Here is a 13,646-nt window from a genome sequence, read left to right as displayed (position 1 = left end):
CAAGGGTATGTCCTGATTCTCTTAAGCGCTGCCCTGGGTCAGATATTTTGGACTCAGTGCAAAATTTGCTCCCAGGATGAGCCTACAGTGACATTCGATGAGAACCCTCTCCACGGCAGAAGGCTTCATGATTCTCATTTGCTTTATTTGCGAAATCAAAGCCCCCCAAGCAGGGGACATGGACCTAGTTTGTTGATCCCCTGCTCCTAACAGAGTCCCTGGGTGGTGCAAACAGTTAATGCGCTTGGCTGCTAACTGAAAGGTTGGAGTCCATCCAAGGGCACCTTGGAAGAAAGACCTAGTGATCTACTTCAGAAAAAGCCATTGAAAACCCCAGGGAGCACAGCCCTACCCCGACAAACACGAGGCCGTCACGAGGCGGAGTCAACTTGACAGCAGCACTGGTGCTTCCTGTAAAGAGGGAAGGTTGAGGCTGTGCAGGTTTTCCAGAAGACTCCTCCACCGTAATAATCTAGTGGCTACCTCCTCAGCCCTGTGTCGTTCCCACGGCTCATGCCCTGTGTTTTCCCTTTTGCAGACTCTACAGCGCACTTCTGCTCCTCAGGAATCCTGCCCTCCCAAACCGCCAAGGGCCCATGAGCTAAAACTCCTGGTGAAAAACATCCGAGCCTCGCTGCTAAGTGACTCCGGTGTTTCAGGTAGTGACAGCCTGGCGGAGAGTTTCTGAGGTTATGATGGGGAGCCCAGGCTGGCTTTGGGGTGTGCGTAGAGGGTGGGGGTGACTTCTAGTGCTAAGTGCCTTTGTTTGCTCCCGTGGTCCCACTCACCTGGGTGTTGACGTCGGGGAGTCAAATGAAGAAGGAACTTTGGTCGTTGGTGCTCCTTTTTCTGCAGTCTTGCTATTTAACACGTCAGTACATATTAACATCCCCGACAGATATGCGGCTTTTGCTTTTCTGGAAAGAGAGATGTCATGTAGGTGATTTGTAGGGTGTCAGAGCACGCTAGGTCACCAGGGACCCTCGGATGCTGTGAGATTAGTGGGCTGCCATCTGAGTAAAGACAAGTGTTGGGAACAGATTCCTGTTTCTCAGCGATTCTGAGTCCTTGCCGAGGCTCAGACAGAGTATGTGTATCCTGGATAAGATGACATCTTTTCACTGTGATTGAATTTTGCCAAGAGTAGGAATTCTTTTTTTTTTTTTTAACCATCTGAGAACGTTAGGGGTTATTTATCTTTATTTGCAGGGAGTGTCTTGTCCTGGTTCCAGAAGTACAGAGTTGTTATTGTTGTTAAGTGCCGTGAAGTCATTTTTGACTCCTAGTGACCCCATGTGACAGAGTAGAGTGACCCCATTGGGTTTTCTAGGCTGTAATGTTTACGGGAGCAAATCGCCAGGCCTTTCTGCTTCGAAGCCTCTGGGTGGGTTCGGACCACCAGCCTTTTTTTTAGCAGCCAAACGCTTAACTGTTTGTGCTACCGGGTCTCCTTAAGTGTGAAGATACCCACGTTTAACAACCAAAACTCTTGCAAAGCTAGTGGCAGGTGATTTTTTTTTTTTTTTTTTAGGAAAAACACTCGAATGTTGCCCTTTGGAGGCCATGTTGTTTAGCAATGGAGAGTGAGCTCCCTGGACGCAGGCAGCTGGGGTTGGCATCATAGCTCCGGCCCGGACCTGCACCAGGCCCCCTTACTTCTGCCAGTCTGTCCCCATCAGGGCCTGGGTCTCCCCTTAGGATTATTGTGAAAATTAAAGTCAGATCGTGTGTGTAGAATACTTAACCCTGCCTGATGCGTGAGAAAGGATCAAAATATTTTAGCACTTACTGATAACACAGTGTATCCAGGGCTTTGTGTTGTAAGACAAAAACAACTGCTCACTAATGAAATGTCCCATCATCTGGATCAAATACCACCCAAAAGGTGTTTGACTGAGCCAAAAAAAATAAAAAATCCAGTGCCATCAAGTTGATTCTGACCCGTGGTGACCCTGTGTGTGTCTGAGTAAAACTATGCTCCATAGGGTTTTCAATGGCTGATTTTTCAGAAGTAGATTGCCAGGCCTTTCTTCTGAGGTGCCGCTGGGTAGACTTGAACTGCCAACCTTTTGGTTAGAAACCAAGTGCATTAGCTATTTGCACCACCAGGTACTCCAGGTATAAATACACAGATCCATTGTGAGTAGGGAAACGGGTTCTCTGTGAGGTACCCCTAAATTTAGGCGTTATCCCAGAGCCTTAAAACTAGCCCTGTCGTTGGCAAACAGGCAAGCTGGGGTATGTCTCTGCTGTAGTGGTACTGCCACAGGGAAGTCCCTACCCTGGAGGCTATGCCTGCAGCCAGAAGTGGCAGAACAACAGGGACACTTGGGGTCAAGCCCAGGCTGTTGACTTCAAGTGCCAAAAAGTTCTTTAGCCCCAAATGAATGCAGTACTCTGGGGGTTTGTAAATGGCAAATGAAAGAAAACACGGACTCGCAGATGTGGGTGAGCTAGGACGTTAGTCATCTATTTCAACCTTGCTTTATATGTAAAAAAAAAAAAAAAAAACTATTTTAAGGTAATTTAAAAAGTAAAAATAAGAGCGAAGACCACGCCCTGATGTTTGATTATAGGCTGCGTGAACCCAGTGTGCACAGTCCAGCTGAACGAGCCCTTGCAGAGCTTCTCCAGCTCACCGGCGACGAACACTGGTGACCTCACTTGGGAGATGGAGTTCGGCTTGTGAGTACATCCTGAGGTATCCCGGGGCTTGCGTTTCCACCGCATACCTGTCCAAGATGGCCAAGACCTGGAGTTGTTTTGTAGCATTATGTTTATGCCACAAAAAAAAAAAAAAGAGAGAGAGAGAAGGTATATATCAAGCATCTGAGGTAGTTTTAAGTCAAACGTGGATATCTTTTTTTTTTTAATGAAGGTAAAATTCACATCACATGTAATCAACTATTTTAAAGTGAACAATTCTGTGACACTTAGTGCCTTCACAATGTTGCAGCTACCACCCTCTCTAGTTCCAAAAGTGTCATCCCCCCAGAAGCACACTGGCTTAGGTACTCAGTGCGGCTCCAACAGAAATACCACAAGTGAGTGGCTTTAACAAACAGAAGTGTATCTGTCACAGGTCAGGAGGCAAGCTCTAGGGGAAGGCTCTCTCTCTGCTGGCTGTGGAGGAAGGTCCTTGTCTCTCTGAGCTTCTGCTCTGAGCATCTTCGTGTGGTTGGCATCTCTCTTCCCCCATCTCTGCTGCTTTCTCTTGCTGGTTTAATCTCTTTTTTATCTCAAAAGAGATTGATTCAAGGCATACCCTACACTAACCCTGCCCCATTAACATAACAAAGACAACCCATTCCCACATGGGATTACAGCCATAGGCATAGAGGCTAGGATCGACAACACAGAATTTTGGGGGGATACAATTCAATCCATAACAAACATCCTGTGTCCATTTTGTAATTACTCCCCATCGCCCCACCCAGCCTCAGCCCCTGGCAAACCACTAATCTGCTTTCTCTCTCTATGGATTTGCCTATTCTGGTTATTTCATACAAGGGGAATCTTACAATACATAACCCTTTGTGTCTGACTTGTTTCACTTAGCATAATGTTTTCAAGATTTATCCACCATGTAGCATGTATCAGAACTTTGTTCTTTTTTATGGCTAAATAATATTCCAATGTATGGATATGTCACATTTTATTTATCTATTCATCTATCAATGGGCATTTAGGTTGTTACCACCTTTTGGCTATTGTGAGTAATGCTGTCGTGAACGTCTTGAATGAGTATCTGAGTTTCTGTTGCCAGTTCCTTTGGGTATATACCAAAAACCATATCAGTTGCCATCAAGTTGATTCCAACTCATGGTGACCCTATGTGTGCAGAGTAGAACTGTTCCATAGGGCTTTCAAGGCTGTGACCTTTCGGAAACAGATCGCCAGGCTTTTCTTCCAAGGTGCCTCTGGGTGGGTTTGACCCACTAACCTTGTGGTTAATAGTTGAGCCCTTAAACAATTGTGGTACCCAGGGACTCCCTTGGAGTGGAATTGCTGTGTCATATAGTAATTCTATCTTTGACTTTTTGAGGAACACCAAGCTGTTTTCCATAGCATCTGCACCCTTTTACATTCTCCCTAGCAACAGATGAGCGTTCTGGTTTCTCCACATCCTTGCCAATGTTTGTTATTTTCCCTGTTTGTTTTATACTATAGCTCCCCTAGTGGTGTGAAGCGGTATGTCATTGTGGTTTTGATTTACATTTCCCTAAGATGTCAGAGCACCTTTTCATATTTGTTAGCCATTTGTGTATCTTCTTTGAAGAAATATCTGTTCAAGCCCTCTGCCCATTTTTAAACTAGGCTTGGATTTCTTTTTAAAAGTAGTTCTTAGTATTGATTTCTTTCTCGCCCACAGCCCATGTCCTGTTGTGGTTTTAGCAAGAGTGAACTGTTGGTAGGCTTCCCAGTTACCTTAAAAGCACACACACCATCCAGAGCAGAGCAGAAGGAAACTTTGATTGATACCAAAATCTGACAGAGAGAGAGAGAGAAGAAAAAGAGAAAAGACCAGTTTCACTTATGTATAGTGATGTAAGGGCTCTAAATAAAATATTGTCAAATTGAATCCAGCTGCACATGAAAAATAATGCACCAATACCAGCTGAATGAATTTCAGGAACTTAAACATGGCTTAATATGAGGAAATCTATTAATGAAATTATTGTATCACTAGATCAAAGGAGAAACTAATCTTACCATCTCTGTATACAATAAGCATCAGAAAAGGTAATAGAAGAAAATGTCCCTTGTATGTGTGTACGTATACTATATATATGTGTATAGATGTATATATATAGAGAGAGAGAAAGTTTTATAAATCAGTAATAAAATTTTGGACACTTCCTTAGAAAACTGGGCAAAATTTCTAACTGGGAATATCAAAACATGAACTATAAATGACCAGAAGCTTCTGGAAAGATGTTCAATCTCAGAAATAATTAAAGTGAAGCAAACTTAAACAAAAGAGAGAAATCATTTTCACCATAAACCCACTCCCGTCGAGTCGATTCCGACTCATAGCGACCCTATAGGACAGAGTAGAACTGCCCCATAGAGTTGATAAATACATGTTGATAAATAATAACGTAATGGCTAGTGGACATGTGAATTTGCATGACCATTCTGGAGGTTGGCCGTAGGTATTTAAAAATCTCTTACGTGTTTGTCCTCTGACTGGCAATAATCACACAATATGCAAAGGTATAAGGAAATTTACCTCAGGTTGTTTGTAATGGCGAAAAATTGGAAATCAACCAACCCGTTGTTAAGGGTTGGTTACTGTCATGGATTAAATTGTGCCCCCCCAAAATATCTGTCATCTAGGCTAGGTCATGATTCCCTTGTATGATTGTCCACCATTTTGTCATCTGATGTGATTTCCCTATGTGTTGTAAATCCTATCACTATGATGTAATAAGATGGATTAGTGGCAGCTATATTGATGGGGTCTACAAGATTAGATAGTGTCTTAAGCCAATCTCTTTTGAGATATAAAAGAGAGAAGTGAGCAGAGAGACACGGGAACCTAATACCACCAAGAAAGCAGTGCTGGGAGCAGAGTGCATCCCTTGGACCTAAGTTTCCTGCACTGAGGTGCTCCCAGACCAAGGGAAGACTGATGACAAGGACCTTCCTCCAGAGCCGAAAGAGAGAAAGCCTTCCCCTGGAGCCAGCACTCTGAATTAGGACTTCTAGCCTGCTAGACTGTGAGAGAATAGACTTCTATTTGTTGAAGCCATCCACTTGCAGTATTTCTGTTATAGCAGCACTAGCTGCCTAAGACAGTTACTAAGGGGCTGGTTAGACAAAATGCCATAGAGCCAGAGAGTGGAATATTAGATGGTCCTTAGAAATGATGTTGCTCTGGATTTATAGACCTGAAAAGATGTCCATGATATCTGAAGTAAAAAAATGTGTTCCATATTTTGTTTTGAAATAACTATATAGCTGCAATTTCCAGTACAGTAGTTATTAGCCCCATTTGGCTCTTTAAATTTATGTTAATAAAAATGAAACAAAAATAATTCAGTGCCTTCGTTGCATGGATCACATGTCAAGTGCTCAGTAGCCACGTGTGGCTAGTGGCTGAGGTACTGGACAGCTCGGATGTAGAACATTTCCATCATGGCGGGCAGTTCTGTTGGACAGCTCTGGAAGGCTATCCACCAAAACATTGACTGGGACTATTTCTGGGTGGTAAGGTGGCTGATAATCTTTCTTGGTTATATGTCTTAAATATCGATGATGACTCTGTGTTCCTTTCTATAGTCAGAAAAAAAGACTATTTAAAAAAAAAAGTAACAGACCTTTGCATTTTTAAGCAGTCACAGCTTTTATTCCTTTCACAGTGAGCTGAATGCCAAATCGAAGGAGTTACAGCTGCAGCTTTCGGAGGATGGAAGACCCTCAGAAGGTGGGTGCTAAGGGGGGGATGGACGCCCGGTAGTCTGGGAGAGTCATCCAGCCACCTGGACCCGGCCTTGGGGAGATGGGGAAGGCGGGGGGACCTGGCTGAACGTGCGACCCCTCCCCTAAACCACTCTGGGCTCTCACAAGGGAATGTTGGGTGCAAAGTCAATTCCGGTTATTAACAAGGTCGTACATTGTGGGAAGGAGTGTGTTCAACTGGCTTTTCCTTTATAACAAACCACAGTGGCTAAAACTAGACACGTGTTTAAATACAAGAAAGCAACCATTAGAGGTGAAATCATTATGTGGATGTTGTTGTTGCCGTTGAATTGATTCTGACTCCACATGTGCAGAGTAGAACTGCCCCACAGGGTTTTCAAGCCTGTGACCTTTCAGAAGCAGATCCCCAGGCCTGTCTTCCAAGGCGCCTGTGGGTGGGTTTGACCACTAACCTTTCAGCTAATAGCAGAGCGCTTACGCTTTAATCATTCGTGCCACCCAGGGGCTCATTAAACATCCTCATAAACGTATCACAGTGGGGAGGGGGGCTCTTGCCTGGTTTATCCTGCTCTGAAATCAAACCATTTTGTTACCTTGTGAAGTTAGGGGTATTAGGAAAAAAAACACCCAAGATTCTAGTGATTAGCAAGAACTTTGAGACCATTCCCTTGATTCTGTGGCTCGGGGATACACATGAGGTAAGCACTGACGTTCCAGGGGGCTGGGAGGGGCCGCTGTTTGTGTGGAGAGAAGCCCGTTCCTGGCCACGTTCCTGTGGCTCCAGCAGGGCTTCATTCCAGTCCAGCCTGATGGGACCCACAGAAGTTCAAATGTACAAAAATAAAAATAATTTCAAACTTAACAAAAAGGTGTACAAAGAACAACCTTATAGCCCTTACCCAGATGCACCTATTTTTAACATGTTCCATTTTCGTTATCATGTCTACCACCCCCCTCACTTTCTCTCCATGTGTTCTTATACGCGTGCACGTGAAATATTTTTTTGGAACGACTTTAGGGTAAGTTGCATAAATCGTAGAAGTCCCTTGCGTGGTGCAAACAGTTAAGTGCTCAGCTGTTATCCAAAAGGTTGAAAGTTCAAGTACACCCAGAGGCACCTCAGAAGAAAGGCCCGGTGATTTACTTCAGAAAAATCAGCCATTGAAAATCCCACGTAACACATCTGCCCTGACACACATGGGGTCACCATGAGTCAACTTAACGGCAACTGGTTTGTTTTGGTTTTGTATACATCATGGCTCTTCACCCCTAAAGTCTTTAGTGCATACTTTCTGAAAATGGGAATATCCTCTGTGGAGCCCTGGTGGTGCAGTGGTTAAGAGCTTGGCTGCTAATCAGAAGGTCAGCAGTTCGAATCCACCAAGCCACTCCTTGGAAACCACATGGGGCAGTTCTACTCTGTCCTGTAGGGTCACTGTGAGTCGAAATCTACTCGATGGCTGCAGGTTTTTGGTCCACAGTACAGTAATCAACTTCTTGAATTTACATTGACACTATTCTTTTAGCCAATCTACAGCATATTCCAGTTTTTGTCAGGTGACCCTATCATGTCCTTTATAGCAACTATTTTCTACCCCAGCATAGCATAGATTGTGGGCTATGATTCTCACTTCTCTTCAGCCTCCTTTGGTCTAGAACACCCCAAAGATTTTTTTTTTTTCTTTTGTGACATTGATATTTTTTAAAATATTCTGAAATGTAACCATTTTCAAGCTAATAGGTCATACATCAGGAGTTCCATTCTGGTTCTCACAGCTCTCTGGGGCCCTTTTCCTTCATGGAACCTCATGGAAACATCAGTGGTGCTCCTTGCTTCTTCTGTCTCTTCAGGTCTGTTTGCAATGACAACGATTCCTTTAGATTTATTTAAGAAGCAACCTTCTGGACCACAGAGCTTTACGTTGACCAGCGGGTCCACCGCGGGCAGTCCAGTGTTGGGCTCGGTCACTGCAGAGGTATGGCCTGCGTTGCCGACAACAGCCAAGGCTCAGCCTGGTCACTTCAGATAGGGAACATCTTCATTTATATCTGTCAGAGTCATGTTCTTGCTTCACTGTGACATTTCCAAGAAGTGCTGTTCCATAGCACCCATTTTTAGACTTGAATGGAGCAGGCCCCCATGACCCCAGTGCGCCTGCTATGAAATAATTTTTCCTCATGCCACCTCACAGGGGGTCAACCCAGAAAGGCTGTGTTTGTTTGCTTCTCCAGCTTTTGTTCCCATCATTCTGTCTGTGGCTGAGCTTGGGTGGCATCATTCCATGTCAGTGTCAATGCTGGGAAAATCCAGGCAAAGTAAAAATCTGAAGGGATGCTGTCTTAGTTACCTAGTGCTGCTGTAGACAGATATCACAAGGGGGTGGCTTTAAAAAAACAGAACTGTGTTTTCTCATAGTTCAGGAGGCTAGAGAAGTTCAAATTCAGGGTGTGGCTCTAGGGGGAGGTCCTTCCTTGTCTGTTTTAGCTTCTAGCTGCATATACATCTATCTCAGTAGACAGACAGTGCCTGTCTCTCCCCCCCGCCCCACCCTATGTGTGTCTCTGTGTCTCATCTGCTCTATTCTATAACTCAGAAGCAAATAGGTATAGAAACTGCCCCACTTCGGTATGATCTAATTAACGTAACAAAGACAATGTTATTATTTCCAAACAAGATCACAGCCACAGGTAGAAGGTTTAGGATCCCAACCCATATTTTGGGAGGACACCATTCAATCCATAACAGACATTAAATGAAGAAATCGGCAGGGTGCCAGTGGCGGATCAGCCTTTGCACTTGCTGCAGAATAAGTAACCAGCCTTCTCTGCAGTTTTCTTATGTAGAACCCAGTGACTGGAGGCCCTGGCCAGCCCCTCCCCCTGTTCCTGCTGCGAAGATAGAGAAAGATCGCACAGTGCTGCCCTGTGGGACTGTGGTCACCACGGTGACTGCTTTGAAAACCAAGAAGCCTCGCTTCGACGCAGGGAGGGCATCACCGCTGAGCCCTGGTGAGAGAATCCTGAGCTTTTCTGTAAACATCTTGTCCTGTACACTGCAGAGCCCTGTAGGCTGCAAGTACTGCATATTATTAAGAAAATCTCATGGCCAGGGAAGTCTGGTAATTGGCAAGAATTTTGCTTACTTTTTTTGGACGATTTTGTTTCTATTTTGTCAAATAAATACCTGATAAACCAAAGCAAGGTACGACCTTGTAGTACATTCTGGAGCTAAAACCTAGAGGGGGCAGTGGTGGTTCAGTGGTAGTGTTTTTGCCTTCCATGCAGGAGACCTGGGTTCAATTCCTGGCCAGTGCACCTTATGTGTCCCCACCAGCGTCTATCAGTGAAGGCTCGTGTCTTGCTATGATGCTGAACAGGTTCAGCAGAGCTTCCAGATGGACAAGGAATCTACTTCCAGACTAAGATGGACTGGCGATCTACTTCTGAAAATCAGCCAGTGCAAACCTGATGGATCACAATGGTCTGATCCGCAACTGATCGTGAGGATGACGTAGAACCAGGCAGTGTTTTGTTCTGCTGTGCATGGGGTCACCATGAGTTGGGACCAACTTGGCAGAAGCTAACAATAACAACGACAAAACCTAGATGTCATAAGTAGCTGTATTTTGGTACAACTCAAACTAAGTTAAACAAAGTACTCCCATTACGTTTATGTGGGAACAACAGGCACCATCTTGAAAAATTAGATGTCCCTGGTCAGGGTAGAGTTGCTTATATTAAAAATTATTTACTGGAAGTCCTAACATCAGTCAATTTAGATCAGCTGAATTGTGTACATGTCACTACAACCATCACTGTGGAGACAATTTCTGCGTAAGTGTAGGGTTTGTTACTGTTACTGCTTTATTTATATTGTGTCTTGTATAAGAATTGTGCTAAAGTATTATTTTCCCAGAATAGGTCACTTGGCACAATTTTTTTTTTATTGTACTTTAGATGAAGGTTTAGAGAACAAACTAGTTTCTCATTAAACAGTTAGTATACATACTATTTTATGACATTGGTTAACAACCCCATGACATGTCAACACTCTTCCTTCTCAACCTTGGGTTCCCTATTACCAGCTTTCCTGTCTCCTCATGCCTTCTAGTCCTTGCCGCTGGGCTGGTGTGCCCCATTAATTTCGTTTTGTTTTATGAGCCTGTCTAATCCGTGGCTGAAGGGTGAACCTCAGGAGTGACTTCAGTACTGAGCTAAAAGGGTGTCCGGGGCCCATACTCTCAGGGTTTCTGCAGTCTCTGTCAGGCCAGCAAGTCTGGTCTTTCTTTTTGAGTTAGAATTTTGTTCTACATTTTTCTCCAGCTCTGTCTGGGACCCTCTACTGTGATCCCTGTCAGAGTAGTCAGTGGTGGTAGCCAGGCACCATCTAGCTGTACTGGACTCAGTCTGGTGGAGGCTGTGGTAGATGTGGTCCATTAGTCCTGTGGACTTATCTTTCCTTTGTATCTTTAGTTTTCTTCATTATTACTTGCTCCCGAAGGGGTGAGACCAGTGGTGTATCCTAGATGGCAGCTCACAGACTTTTAAGACTCCAGATGCTACTCACCAACGTAGAATGTAGAACATTTTCTTTAACAACTATGTTATCACTTGACATAATTCTTGAATGCAAAATAGAAAATGAAACTCTGGTTTAGTTAAAATGTTTCTGAAATTTTATTTAGACTTGGGCTCCTAACACCAGTTTTGATCCAAGTAATGATACTACTACTACTAATGATAATAATAAAAGAATAAGAGGGATTGTTAAAGAAGTCTTGGTTGGCCATTGCCTTTACCACTGGGTGAACTATCAGTGAAAAGAGAGGGAGTTTCGCTTTTCTGTAACTGTTGATTCAGATAGCTTTTGGGGTGCCATGTGTAACTGGGGACTTTCCTTGGCAGAGTCTCCTGCGAAAACGCCCGTGAAAGTGAAGGTGATCGAAAAAGATATCTCTGTCCAAGCCATCTCCTGCCACGGCGCCCCCGTCAGTAAAACTTTCTCTTCTTCAGACACAGGTAACGAAGGGTACGCTCACATTGTCCACCGCTTAGCATCCTATGAGCTGTTCTAACAAGTCTTTCTCATCTGATAAGCATGGAGATTGCCTTTTGAGAATTTGGGAAGGGTTTTTTTTTTTTTTTTTTTTTGAGTAATAAGAGAAGAACTAGAAGTAGAAAAGTTGACCCAAGGCTTCAGTGGTGGTAGCACCCCCACTTAAGTTCTAGGGCATGTTTTAACAAAGTAAATACCAAGATCAAACTATATGACATTCTAGAAAAGGCAACACTATAGAGACAGGAAAAAGATTGGTGGCTGCCAGGGGCTCAGGGAGAGATGGGAGGGTCGCGTAGGTGGCGCACAGGGCATTTTTAGGCCAGTGAGATGATTCTGCCAGAAACTATAATGGCGGACACATGACATTATGCATTTGTTGAAACCCAGAGAGTGAATTCCAGTTACATTAATATAAAATCAGTGGGGCTCGTGGAACATAATTGAAAAAACAACTTTATGTTTTGTTTTGTCTCCCTTTGTCCCTTTAAACCTGTCTATAGGGATCATTTTTCCTTAGCCCTGTGGGTGCATGGTTCATGTTTTTATGGTCACTTTCAGTAAGAGCCATCTCACTGTCTCTTTAAATCCCAAGCTCAACCTAGAGCTGGTCATCAAGCCTCCCCCTCCCCGCCTCGGGCTCATTACAGGGAGAACCCCTAGAGTCGGCCATCAAGCCTTCCCCTCCCCGCCTCTGGCTCATTACAGGGAGAACCCCTAGAGCCGGTCATCAAGCTTTCCCCTCCCCGCCTCTGGCTCATTACAGGGAGAACCCCTAGAGCCGGTCATCAAGCCTCCCCACCCCGCCTCGGGCTCATTACAGAGAGAACCCCTAGAGCCGGTCATCAAGCCTCCTCTCCCCGCCTCGGGCTCATTACAGGGAGAACCCCTAGAGCCGGTCATCAAGCCTCCCCTCCCCGCCTCGGGCTCATTACAGGGAGAACCCCTAGAGCCGGTCATCAAGCCTCCCCTCCCCGCCTTGGGCTCATTACAGGGAGAACCCCTAGAGCCGGTCATCAAGCTTTCCCCTCCCCGCCTCGGGCTCATTCCAGGGAGAACCCCTAGAGCCGGTCATCAAGCCTCCTCTCCCCGCCTCGGGCTCATTACAGGGAGAACCCCTAGAGCCGGTCATCAAGCCTCCCCTCCCCGCCTTGGGCTCATTACAGGGAGAACCCCTAGAGCCGGTCATCAAGCTTTCCCCTCCCCGCCTCGGGCTCATTACAGGGAGAACCCCTAGAGCCGGTCATCAAGCCTCCCCTCCCTGCCTCGGGCTCATTACAGGGAGAACCCCTAGAGCCGGTCATCAAGCCTTCCCCTCCCTCTCTCGGGCTCATTACAGTGAGAACCCCTAGAGCCGGTCATCAAGCCTCCCCTCCCCGCCTCGGGCTCATTACAGGGAGAACCCCTAGAGCCGGTCATCAAGCCTTCCCCCTCCCGCCTCAGGCTCATTACAGGGAGAACCCCTAGAGTCGGTCATCAAGCCTCCCCTCCCCGCCTCGGGCTCATTACAGGGAGAACCCCTAGAGCCGGTCATCAAGCCTTCCCCTCCCCGCCTCTGGCTCATTACAGGCAGAACCCCTAGAGCCGGTCATCAAGCCTTCCCCCTCCCCACCTCGGGCTCATTACAAGGAGAACCTGCAGTCAGGGAAGGGGCAGTGGGCAACTTCTTTCTTGCTCCCCTCTCCCCAACACTCAGTGCTGTTTCTAACCTCGCTAAGGTCAACAGTGGGCCAAGGAGAAACAGTCAGGTGCATAGAAAGCTAGAAAGTTCTTATTTATTTTATTGTGCTTTAGATGAAGGTTGCCAGAGCGAATTAGTTTCTCATTAGACAATTAAAATATATATATTGTTTTGTGACATTGGTTGCCAACCTCGTGACATGTCAACACGAAAGCTCTTATTTGATGGCTTATTGCCGCTTGACAGGGTAGAAGTTTAAAACAGACTCTTTCCCTTGTGGGGGTTTTCATGCGTCTTTGGAAACTTCCCTGTTGGTCCCCCCAACTGCAACTTCACAGACACAGGCAGTGATCCTCTGGCCACTCCTGATGCCCCTTCTTCAGCTCCTGCCCCTGGAAGTACACCCTACCACCTCGTACTGTGGAGTAGTCTTTTCACCTGGGCAGGATCCCTTCTAAAAGACCCCAGGCTTAAGCATATGAA

General features: G+C 45.4%; 1 protein-coding gene across 1 annotated transcript in view; it reads left to right on the top strand.

Annotated features, from left to right (window-relative positions):
• Window positions 1-13,646, top strand: part of C2CD2 (C2 calcium dependent domain containing 2) — a 78,570-nt gene that overhangs the window by 48,736 nt on the left and 16,188 nt on the right. The window contains exons 6-11 of the mRNA XM_003418979.4: window positions 539-659; window positions 2,577-2,685; window positions 6,366-6,430; window positions 8,278-8,402; window positions 9,258-9,435; window positions 11,332-11,445. Coding sequence (XP_003419027.1) covers window positions 539-659; window positions 2,577-2,685; window positions 6,366-6,430; window positions 8,278-8,402; window positions 9,258-9,435; window positions 11,332-11,445 — 712 coding nt within the window. The remainder of the gene's footprint in view (window positions 1-538; window positions 660-2,576; window positions 2,686-6,365; window positions 6,431-8,277; window positions 8,403-9,257; window positions 9,436-11,331; window positions 11,446-13,646) is intronic.

The sequence above is a fragment of the Loxodonta africana genome, chromosome 2 (assembly GCF_030014295.1).
Source record: "Loxodonta africana isolate mLoxAfr1 chromosome 2, mLoxAfr1.hap2, whole genome shotgun sequence".
NCBI lineage: Eukaryota > Metazoa > Chordata > Mammalia > Proboscidea > Elephantidae > Loxodonta > Loxodonta africana.
The sequence above is the reverse complement of the archived record's forward strand: the minus strand, read 5'-3'. Positions and strand labels throughout refer to the sequence as shown.